The following is a 12219-nucleotide window of genomic DNA, read 5'->3' as shown; positions in this document are numbered from 1 at the left end:
AAGGTATTAATGAGAAAGTTCCTCTGCATGTATTTCTCACCGCTGGAGTATCAGGATGGTTGGCCTTGAAGAAGTATGAACGACTCCACTCTACATTCGTGAGTGCAAACCTCCCTTCCAGATCTCATGGGATCACTCCACACCAGCTCACTTCCTCATTCCAAATGCCCCCCCCCCCTCATTTCTGTGGCAGCCAAGAGCAAGCAAGCGTCACGAAACCATGCTGGAGTTTAGGCTGACCTTAAGTCACAGGAGCATGGAGATGCTGCAGTGATCATTAGTGTGAAAAATATTCATGTCACTTTTTTCAGTGCCACTGTAACTACAAACGGTCCCTAAAGGAGCTGTTGTAAGTCGAGGATTACCTGTATTAGAGTCAAGTATATGCAGACACTACCTTTCAGGGTTTGATTAAAGAACGGCTGATCATGGAGCCAACCACTAACTATACAGACATGGTATATTAAGCCATTTCATGGTTTTACAGTTCAGATTATTGCATTCTAATCCTAGAAACTTTATCACTGATGGCTGTGAATCACAATTGGTATCCTTTTGTGGATGGAGCTAATCTGTGTAATCTGTGGTTAGAACTTGTTAGAATAACTTTATTGTCACTTTGAATGTACGCTAATCAGCATACATTAAAATGAAATTTCTTTGCGTACAACGAAATGGTTCAGGGTATTGTCCAGACTAAAGGATTAACTCTGCTTAAGGAGTCATTTGTCCTTTTTGTACGTAGCACGGAGTGCTGACAAAGTTGAGCTGCTCATATATCAGCAATAGCAGTGATAATTTCTTTTTTCAATAATTATAACTGCACAGGAACCCCCTTTTCATATCACAGGAGCTAAGGGAAAAATTAGCTTTTGTCCAGCCTGCACCTGTCATTCAACTGTTGTGCATATATTAAAATTCTCCTGGAAATTACAGCTTGGCAGTCACCACAAAGGTTACTGAAATACCAATTAAAACAGGGGACAGATCCTGGTTCGTCACTGTCTTCAGCATTACTGTTTTTTACAGGTCTCAAGGAAATTAGTCACTCTGCATGCAACACACGGAGAGCAGAGCACTCAGTATCTCAATCTGTTGCAGGACATCCTTTAGGCATGGAAAAAGGTTTCTTTCATTTGAGTTCCTTGAGGAGAAGGTTTTTTTTTTAAAACCAAATGGCTTGAGGCATAGATTGCAGCCGCATATGAAACCTGCCTGAACTTGTTCTGATAATTCACTCTGCCAGAGTATAGTGATCATGTGTATAAATCTCTTCCCTTTTTCATCTTTCACAGAAATATTTAGGACCATGCATAAAACACATTTAGTAACCGTAACTGTACTAAAGTCTAAAAAAAAATGATATCTTATTCTGAAGCTGTCTTTTGCTCCCTCTCAGGAGTTTCAGCTCCTGTTGCCTACTCTGCTTGGTTCGCTGAATATTTACACAAATGCTTTTTCACTTAAAGAGTTGACTTAAAAGACAGCCAGTTTGGTTATGGTGCTGACATAGAAACCAGGAGATTGGGAATTCTAGTCCTGACATGGCATGAAAGCCAATTGGGTGTCTTTGGGCCAGTCCCTCTTTATCAGCCCAGTTCACCACACATTGTGGTTGTTGTGGGGGGAAAGAGGAGAAACAAGTATCATTTATTTATCTGTATGTTACCCATCTCAACCAATGTGACTCTTTATTTGAGTAACATATAAAGTAATTAAGACAGGATAAACATTTAATTAATAAATAAACGGCATAGCATTGCTTATTTTCCATGAGGATTCTGTCGAGGATGGTGTCAAGCCATGTCCTCATAAATCAATATAGTTGTTGGCTTTGCATAAATTGAAGCAATTGGCCATAAATTTATTGACACCTTCCTCAGTCTTCTAGCTGTGGGACATATTCTTTCACTTTACTCTGTGAGCTTCTTAATACCGGTATGTGTTCTGTCTCGATTGGTATGATCGATCAGTAGGAAAACGGGGTGGGGGATTTTCCTGCAGGCTCTTTTATGAAATGGAAGCAGGATATGTCCAACCCCACCAAGGTATAAAAAAGTAGGTTACTGCCTCACTGCAAAGCGAGAACCCATTATTAGATAGGTAAAGATAAAGGTTCCCCTCGCACATGCTACTTATTTCCGGCTCTAGTGGGTGGTTCTCATCTCTGTTACAAAGCCGAAGAGCCAACGCTGTCCGAAGACGTCTCTGTGGTCATGTGACCGGCATGACTAAATGCCGAAGGCGCACGAAATGCTGTTACCTTCCCACCGAGGTGCTCCCTATTTTTCTACGTGCATTTTTACATGCTTTTGAACTGCTAGGTTGGCAGAAGCTGGGACAAGTAACGGGAGCTCACTCCGTTATGCAGCACTAGGGATTCGAACTGCCAAACTGCCGACCTTTCTGATCGACAAACTCAACGTCTTAGCCACTGAGTGATCACATCCCTTATTAGATAGTTACGTCACATCCAAAAAGAAATGACATTATGAAGAAAGACAATTCTGTCTCATTTGTGTAGTTTTATTAATGAATGATAAATAATGCTGAATATGAATCAGTACAAAGTACATAATAATATTAGATAACAAATACTTTAACATAACATTCTCTGTTGATAGCTCTACCAATAAAAAATGATGTGCTCTGCGTACCATCTTGAACATAATTTCATATTCTAAAGTCATATGAATTCACCATCTGTTTTGAGTGAAGCATTTTGACGGAAGCGGTGCATAAAAATGGCATGTTTATCTGTAAAATAGAGCTGAGTTGTTTCATCTTTTGGCTTTTACAAGCATGACTCAAAAACACACAACTGTCTTCTTTGTTTTTCTTGGCATTTTGTTTTTTGAAAGACAGCCTGTGACAGAAACAAATCCCTTGGTTACAGAACAAGAAATCTAAAACTGCGAGCATGGTTGATAAAATCTATGACATTTCCTTCAATCTAAAGATTAATGTAGCTGCTCTTTCCTAGTATACTGAACTTTATGTAGAGGAATTCAAAATATAGAAATTCACAGACATACTGTCAAGTTTTAGATTTATGCCAACCTTCTGGTGATGCTGCCCAGCTGCTCTTGTTATGCAAGAGATGTGCTATTCTCTGCCAATTTCTCCTTGTTATATTCCTTATTTTATTTCATTTTGTGTGCAAGCTTAACAGAAACCTGTAACTTTCCTTGGATGAGGAAAAAAAAGAATATTGCACAGATCACTTAGCATGAAATTAGCAAGTTGCTGAATATGAAAATACTAAAAGTTTTTACAACATGTTCTGGATCTAATTCACATTTATTTAATACAGGTACATATTGGAATTAAAGGATTTGTGAGAGATTCGGTCACTGGGGCTGCCTTGGAAAATGCAACCATTGCTGTGGCTGGGGTTGCTCACAACATTACGACTGGACAGTTTGGTGACTATTACAGACTGTTGGTGCCTGGGACCTATAATATCACAGCTTCCGTCTCGGGGTAAAGTATATGGAGCTGGCATCAACAAGTTCATTATCTTTGGCATAGTTTCTTCTAGTAAGGAGTTGCTTTATGGGAATATTAGAAGCCAATCTCGCTGCTTTGTCTCATTTTGCCATAAACTAGGCAGGCGCTGTCATATAATCACATTGCTAGTGCAGACAACAAAAAACTAGGCGCATAGAAAAGCAGGGAAGGACAGTGGTTCCATGAGGATTAAGCCTACTACCTTCAGTGTTTCTTTGTGAAAAAGGTTTCCCTTTCTTAAGAGAAAATGAGTGAAGGATTTGGAACAGCTACATTGCAAGCCTGAGATTTGCAGTTAAGCAGACATAAAAATGGAGCTTTGACATGGGACCCTTGAGTTAGGTTCTTCAGTTGAGAAATAATAACGTTGCTATTTGGTCTTACTTGTTTCACTAACGAAGTGGGAATAATATTCAAGGTGAATAAATACAGGTTGTCCTCAACTTACGATGGCAATGGAGCCCAACATTTCTGTTGTTAAGTGAGACATTTGTTAAGTGAATTTTGCCCCATTTTATGACCTTTCTTGCCACAGTTATGTGAATCGCTGCAGCTGATATGTTAATAACTTGGCTTTTAAGTGAATCTGGTTTCCCCATTGATTTTGCTTGTCAGAAGGTTACAAAAGTTGATCACGTGACCTTGGGACACAGCAACTATTGTAAACATGAACCAATTGCCAAGCACCTGAATTTTGATCACATGATTAAGGGGATGCTGCAAAGATCATAATGTGAAAAACCGTTCTAAGTCACTTTTTCCAATGCTGTTGTGATTTTGAACAGTCACTAAATGAACTGTTGTAAGTCAGACACTACCTTTAGTAATGGAATTAAAGTAAATTCCATTAGGGATGCTCTTAAGCCAGGTGAAGCTAATGTCAACCTAAAAGCATATTCTTCTCTTTCTTTTTCCCCATCAGCTACCTGCCAGTCACCACGGAGAACATTGAAGTGAAGGAAGCAAACGCAACCATAGTGGATTTTTCCTTGCATCCTGCAGTCACAGTGTTGACTTCCAGACCCACCAAGGAAACACTGATCACCACCAGCAACTCTCTTGGCAATGCAGCAACTATCACTGCTGTAAACAGGACAACCTCTGCTCGCCAAGTGATCCAGCCGGATGATTTTCGCCATCACCACTTCCCTGATATGGGTATCTTTCTGAGGAAATTTGCCACTGAGTACCCAAACATTACCCGGCTCTACTCGGTGGGCAAGTCAGTGGAGCAAAGGGAATTGTATGCCATGGAAATATCGGATAACCCAGGCATTCACGAAGCAGGTAATTTGCCATTATATAGTTTTGTTGCATGATCTAGATCACGGGTATCAAACTGGTGGAGTCACATTGCTGTCACATGATGTTTCGCAATGTTTTTTCCATTCACGGAGCTGGGGTGGGCGTGGCCTGCAGGTAATGCCTGCGGCTTGTGGGCCGCCAGTTTGACACCCCTGATCTAGATTCTAGTATTTTGAAAAATGGGAAAATATTTCTCCCTGGTGTTACGAATTTTGAATCAGGTCTGTTAACTTAGTCACCATTTTTTAAAGGTACAAAGATTAATGTCCTGTAATCTTTCCTCATAAATGAGTTGGTCCAATTTTCATTATTTTTTAATACACTGCTCAAAAAAATAAAGGGAACACAAAAATAAGACATCCTAGATCTGAATGAATGAAATATTTTTATGAAATACTTACATAGTTGAATGTGCTGACAACAAAATCACACAAAAATTATCAATGGAAATCAAATTGAGCAACCCATGGAGGTCTGGATGTGGAGTTACACTCAAAATTAAAGTGGAAAAAAACACTACAGGCGGATCCAACTTTGATGTAGTGTCTTTCAAACAAGTCAAAATGAGGCTCAGTAGTGTGTGTGTGGCCTCCACGTGCCTGTATGACCTCCCTACAACGCCTGGGCATGCTCCTGATGAGGTGGCGGATGGTCTCCTGAGGGATCTCCTCCCACACCTGGACTAAAGCATCCCCCAACTCCTGGACAGTCTGTGGTGCAATGTGGCGTTGGTGGATGGAGCATGACATGATGTCCCAGATGTGCTCAATTGGATTCAGGTCTGGGGAACAGGCGGGCCAGTCCATAGCATCAATGCCTTCGTCTTGCAGGAACTGCTGACACACTCCAGCCATATGAGGTCTAGCATTGTTGTGCATTAGGAGGAACCCAGGGCCAACCGCACCAGCATATGGTCTCACAAGGGGTCTGAGGATCTCATCTCGGTACCTAATGGCAGTCAGGCTACCTCTGGCGAGCACATGGAGGGCTGTGCAGCCCCCTAAAGAAATGCCACCCCAAACCATTACTGACCCACTGCCAAACCGGTCATGCTGGAGGTTGTTGCAGGCAGCAGAACGTTCTCCATGGCGTCTCCAGACCCTGTCACGTCTGTCACATGTGCTCAGTGTGAACCTGCTTTCATCTGTGAAGAGCACAGGGCGCCAGTGGCGAATTTGCCAATCTTGGTGTTCTCTGGCAAATGCCAAACATCCTGCATGGTGTTGGACTGTAAGCCCAACCCCCACCTGTGGACATCGGGCCCTCATACCACCCTCATGGAGTCTGTTTCTGACCGTTTGAGCAGCCACATGCACATTTGTGGCCCACTGGAGGTCATTTTACAGGGCTCTGGCAGTGCTCCTCCTGTCCCTCCTTACACAAAGGCGGAGGTAGAGGTCCTGATGCTGGGTTGTTGCCCTCCTACGGCCTCTTCCACGTCTCCTGATGTACTGGCCTGTCTTCTGGTAGCGCCTCCATGCTCTGGACACTACACTGACAGACACAGCAAACCTTCTGGCCACAGCTCGCATTGATGTGCCATCCTGGATGAGCTGCACTACCTGAGCCACTTGTGTGGGTTGTAGACTCCGTCTCATGCTACCACTAGAGTGAAAGCCCCGCCAGCATTCAAAAGTGACCAAACCATCAGCCAGAAAGCGTAGGAACTGAGAAGTGGTCTGTGGTCACCACCTGCAGAACCACTCCTTTATTGGGGATGTCTTGCTACCTGCCTCTGCTTTCCACCTGTTGTCTATTCCATTTGCACAACAGCATGTGAAATGGATTGTCAATCAGTGTTGCTACCTAAGTGGACAGTTTGATTTCACAGAAGTGTGATTGACTTGGAGTTACATTGTGTTGTTTAAGTGTTCCCTTTATTTTTTGAGCAGTGTATATTTGCTCCATAATAGCCATTTTTAATTGTGTTAATCAGGACCAACTACATGCAATAATTAATGTATAGTGATACCATTGTAGAATATTACGATTTTGAAGGTTTTAATTCTGTCCCTATAATTAACAGGTTGAGAGGAATTTTTCAGGGTTCTTCATTGCATATTTTTGTTTTTACTGTGTTTACATTTTAATATGTTTTTTCTATCAAATTAATTTTGTAAATAGGGTAAGAGAGTAACAAGGTTTAATATGTTTCTTTTGCAAACCTGAGGAAGTACTTCCTGAAGTAACAAAATATATAAATGCCCGATGGACTTCTAAGTTTAAAATAATCATTTTTTTAAGGCCAAATTTTTTGGATTTTAGTTTGAATCTTTAGTTTCAATTTTGAAGTTTTGTCAGTAATTTCAAATGTTTTTTATACTAAAAGTCTTCTTTGGGCCAAATGAGTTTTAATTCCTAAGGTTTATGTCCATTGTAGGTTCTGGTAACATCATAAACCATTTGTTTGGGCCTAAATAAAGCAATAAAGCAATTTGTTACTTGTAAAAAAAATTGTAAAACAAATATTACAATTCCAACACATATAGGTATGCATTTATAGGTATGTACATTTGAATGTTGTCTAACTGTCTTGTATAACTCATGTGGCATGAGCAGAGCTTGGATTCATTTAGTGGGCTGTGAACGGTGTTTTCATATCATGTTAACATCTAGACCAGGGTGTCAAACTTGCACCATCATGGCAGCGTCATGTGATGTATCATGACTTTTCCCCTTTGCTAAACTGAGCATGGCCAGTGCATGACACATCTGGTCCGTGAGTTTGACAGCCCTGATCTAGACCAAACAAGGAGAGAGAACTGCAATTTCTCTCCCTCCCCACCCCCTCTCCATGTTTGTATGATCTATGTCAGTTTCTACATGTCATCCTATATAGACAAACTGCTAAGTGCTATGGCTAAACTAAGCACCTCTGTCCCTCCTCCAGGTGAACCAGAATTCAAGTACATTGCCAACATGCATGGCAACGAAGTCGTAGGAAGGGAATTGCTCCTCAATCTCATTGAGTACCTCTGCAAGAACTACGGAACTGATCCTGAAGTGACTGACTTGATCCAAAAGACTCGGATCCATATCATGCCTTCGATGAACCCCGATGGCTATGAGAAATCTATAGAAGGTAGGCTTGCCTACCAGCTTTCTTCTTACCCTTCTAGTAAAGGCATTGCACAAGGAAAGGTGGTGGTTTTATGGGGCAAACAGCTTCTGTTTTTTTCTGATAGGTGACTCGGCTTTAATCATTTGATACACTTGACGAATGTCTCTTTTCTTTTATGTACACTGAGAGCTTATGCACCCAGACAAATTCCTTGGGTGTCCCATCACACTTGGCCAATAAAGAATTCTATTCTATTCTATCATAATGTACATAAAGAGCCCCCTTTCTTTTCTGTGTTTTAGCCCAGCATTTCTTCTTTTCCTTGACTCATCTCTGTGCCTGTTTCCTAATTTTTCTCTCTTGTACTTCATTTATCTCATATTCCAATTTAATATTTTTATTGGGTTATAAGATAAAATAAGATATGAAATACAAAAGTACATAGGAAAACAGTAGGGTGGAAGAGAAGTGAGGAAGGATAAGAAAAAAAAGAAAAAGAAACATTGACTTCCAACTTCCTCTGTTGCAGTAAAATAAGGCGTTAACAACAAAATAACAACTTTTTGTTTTTTTCATAACAACGTGAACAAGCCCATTTATCTCACGTTACAGAAGTAAGGTCTTTCTCAAGCTTAGCTTGACTCTTTGTGGTCATTTTAGTGTGTTTTTGCCGGCCACAGTGCAGAAATGGTTTGCCGCTGATCTTTAGTGAGGCTTTTGACTTCTTGGAAATGAGACATTACTAAGTGGGCTGATTCTGTGCAGACTCTGATCCTGGGGATACCTGTGTGCCAAGCCTCCTAGTGCTTTATCCGTCCAAAACCACCTTTTAAATTGCATTTGAAGGTCTGTCAGGAGTCAATGCAGGGCCAGTAACACAAATGTGAAAACTTGCCAGTGATGGATACCAGTTAACATATGGGCTGCTGCACTCTGGATCAAATGCAATTTTCAAGTGCATTTAGTGCTGTGCATTGCATCCTCTAAAATGACTATCTTATCACCCAAAGTGTAGAGATTCTCAGTCATCCAGGTCATGGTTGTCCCAAAGGTGCTTTTTCAGGAGGCACCTGGGCTTTCTTGTTTTTTCTTTGAAGACATTTCGCTTCTCATCCAAGAAGCTTCTTGAGCTCTGACAGGATAGTGGGGAATGGTCTGTATAGTCCAGCTGCCTCCTGAAAAAGCACCTTTGGGACAACCATGACCTGGATGACTGAGAATCTCTACACTTTGGGTGATAAGATAGTCATTTTAGAGGATCCCTTATGGCATTCTATATTAAGTAATAAGACTATCCTGCTTTCATCATTTAACTCAGCAAAGCACGAAGAAAGGAAATGAAAGTTTACATCAGCCCAGGCAGGCAGGGAAGGTATGTTGTAGACCTGTCAGTTCAAGAATTCTAGCTGGCAGGGTCCAGGATGAAAGCCGCCTGTGCTATTGCCCCTGCCCTGTGGAACATTCTCTTCCCAGAGGTGAGGCAGGCCCCCACTTTCCTGGCCTTCCAGAAGAGCATAAAAGCATGCCTTTATGGCCTTCCTTGAGGCACACAGAGAAACATGAGGGATGTGGGACTGATTAGCGCCCCGAGGGCCCTTCCTCCACCTTGTAATTAACTTTTAATGTGGTATTTTAATTCTCTTTTGCCTCTTTTAATTTTTATATTCATTTTGTTTATGTTTTCATACTTTAGTTGTACACTGCCCAGAGTCCCTGAGTGAGGGAGATGGGCAGTTTCAAAGTTGAATAAATATGATTTTATCAGCAATTTAAATAGCTGAATGGAAATAGTCTTTAAATGTTAGTTCACTGATTGACTTCAAAGGAATAATATTGAATGCAGCCCTTAAGCAAAGGAGGATTGGCAATAGATTGTAAAAAGGGGTGGCATTAGGAGTTGGCAATTACAGTCTTCTTAAATTTATGTAGCTGCCCACCTCATGATTGTGCGGCATACAATAAAAACAGAAGAGTAAAAATCACATCTTAAAAGGATCATCAAAAACAGGAAACATGTATATAACTTGGGGCAATGTTGAAAAAATTAGACTTAATAGACCCACCTCTGTTCCCAAGGAATTCAGGGCCTGTTGGGAAAGCCATGTGTTGAGATGTCTCTGGAAGGCCAAGTTTTGCCTTGGGGCGCATGATGTGCCAGAGTAGAAAGGCTCTCACTCCCTGGGTCCCATCGCACAGAACTCCTTAGTTAGCAGACGAGACCTGTACAGTGCCCTTCCTGCCTGACCTGATGGGAATCCTACACAATTCATGCAGTTTACACAAGAGCAAATAAATAGTACGGTTAGAAAGAAGGTTTAGTGTCCCAAAGGTGTTTTTTTCAAAAGCAACTGGATTTTCTTGGGGGGGGGTTTCCCTTGAAAACCTTTCACTTCTCATCCAAGAAGCTTCTTTAGTTCTTCTTCTTCAGAACTGAAGAAGCTTTTTGGATGAGAAGGGAAAGGTTTTCAAGGGGGAAAAAACCCCAAGAAAATCCAGTTGCCTTTTGGAAAAGCGATTCTGAAGAAGCTTCTTGGATAAGAAGAGAAATATTTTCAAGGGGAAAAAACCAAGAAAGCTTTTCAAACAGCACCTTTGGAACAACCATGACCTAGATCAGTGATCCCCAACCTTTTTATGGTGCGGCCCGGTACCGGCATTGCTGGCGCCGCCATCTTTTTGATGAAAAAGTGCTTCCGGTGACCTCACCGGAAGCACTTTTTCATCAAAAAGATGGCGGCGCAGCGCTTCGTGAGCTTTTCCGGTAGAAATGGCTTTCTACCCGGAAAAGCTCACGAGCGCTGGTGCCACCATCTTTTGATGAAAAGTGCTTCCGGTGAGCTTTCTACCGGAAAAGCTCACCAGGAAGCACTTTTTCATCAAAAAGATGGCGGCAGCAAACCAGCGGCCCGGTAGGACTTGTTCCACGGACCGGTACCGGTCCGCGGACCGTGGTTGGGGACCCCTGACCTAGATGATTAAGAATCTCCATACAAAAGAAGGCTTAGTATTTATTAGTGTAAAAGCCACGAAGTAGGGGCTGTGGAAAGATGAAACAATGAAAGCCGAGTCATTAATGAAAGAAAGAGACCAAATTTGACAATAGCTGAGACCGTGTTTGCAAGGTGAAGCTTGTTCGGCTACACCTTGGATTCTTTCTAAAGAAAGGATTTTTCCAAATTGAAATGTTTGATTAGTATAAATGTTTATCATGGCTTGGGGCCAAGGTATATTGCAGAAACATGAGCAACAATTTGTGGTTCTTCATGCAATTAGGAAAATCTCTACAAGCAGAACTTCCTTGACTTACAACAGTTCATTTAGTGACCGTTTGAAGTTACAATGGCACTGAAAAAAGGAACTTATGACCGTTTTCCACACTTACAACTGTTGCATGGTCAGCTGATCAAAATTCAGACACTTGGCAACTGGTTCATATTTATGAAGGTTCCAGTGTCCTGGGATCAAGTGATCTCCTTTTACGACCTTCTGATGAGCAAAGTCAGTGGGGAAGCCAGATTCACTTAACAACCAGGTTCCTAACTTACCAACTTCAGTGATTCACTTAACAACTGTGGCAAGAGGAGTTGTAAAACGGGGTAAAATTCCCTTAGCAAATGTCTTGCTTAACAACAGAAATTTGTGTGCTCAATTCCGATCGTACTTCAAGGACTACCTGTAAAGTCTTTGGGGACAGTTTTCATTTCTCCCTTTTATAATTATAAAATCTCTTGGGACTTGGTAAATAAGAATTACAGAAAAAAAACAATGTCCCTTGCTTTGCTCACTTAACTGAGGAGTGCAAATTGAAGAAATGGTGTAGGGTCTCCTGCTTGCGGGGTGGGGGTGGGTGGACTAGAATGACCTATAAGGTCCCTTTCAACCCTGTTAATCTGTGAAATTCTGTGTGCAGGAAGGATAGATAGTGATAATTGCTATAAAGCACAGATGGTTCAACCAGGCTCTCTTCTGTTTCTTAGGAGACGTATCGGGAATTTTCGGAAGAAACAACAGCAACAACTACGATTTGAATCGGAACTTTCCAGATCAGTTCGTCCAAATCACCGAACCCCTGCAGCCAGAGACCATAGCTGTGATGAACTGGCTGAAGACCTACCCTTTTGTGCTATCGGCAAATTTGCATGGAGGTAAAGAGGAATGCAGACTGGCTTGTGTGGAAACGTACAGCATTTTTTAATTCTAGACTCAGTAAGCCTCAGGCCTCACTGCAGGAAAACTTACCAATGGATGGAAAAGAGGTTTCACTACATAATTTTATCTGATAAGAGCTTACAAGTTAGGATTGCTGGCCAAGATCATCCCAAGGAGAGCCTGTACTAATCATA

At 41.6% G+C, this 12219-nt stretch overlaps 1 protein-coding gene across 1 annotated transcript in view; it reads left to right on the top strand.

Annotated features, from left to right (window-relative positions):
* Positions 1-12219, top strand: part of CPD (carboxypeptidase D) — a 52332-nt gene that overhangs the window by 14235 nt on the left and 25878 nt on the right. Inside the window, exons 4-7 of the mRNA XM_087955753.1 lie at positions 3314-3483; positions 4433-4797; positions 7706-7897; positions 11854-12021. Coding sequence (XP_087811879.1) covers positions 3314-3483; positions 4433-4797; positions 7706-7897; positions 11854-12021 — 895 coding nt within the window. The remainder of the gene's footprint in view (positions 1-3313; positions 3484-4432; positions 4798-7705; positions 7898-11853; positions 12022-12219) is intronic.

The sequence above is a fragment of the Notechis scutatus genome, chromosome 1, assembly GCF_049901735.1.
Source record: "Notechis scutatus isolate UNSWTSFEM ecotype Mainland chromosome 1, rNotScu1.2, whole genome shotgun sequence".
Taxonomy (NCBI): domain Eukaryota; kingdom Metazoa; phylum Chordata; class Lepidosauria; order Squamata; family Elapidae; genus Notechis; species Notechis scutatus.
The sequence above is the reverse complement of the archived record's forward strand: the minus strand, read 5'-3'. Positions and strand labels throughout refer to the sequence as shown.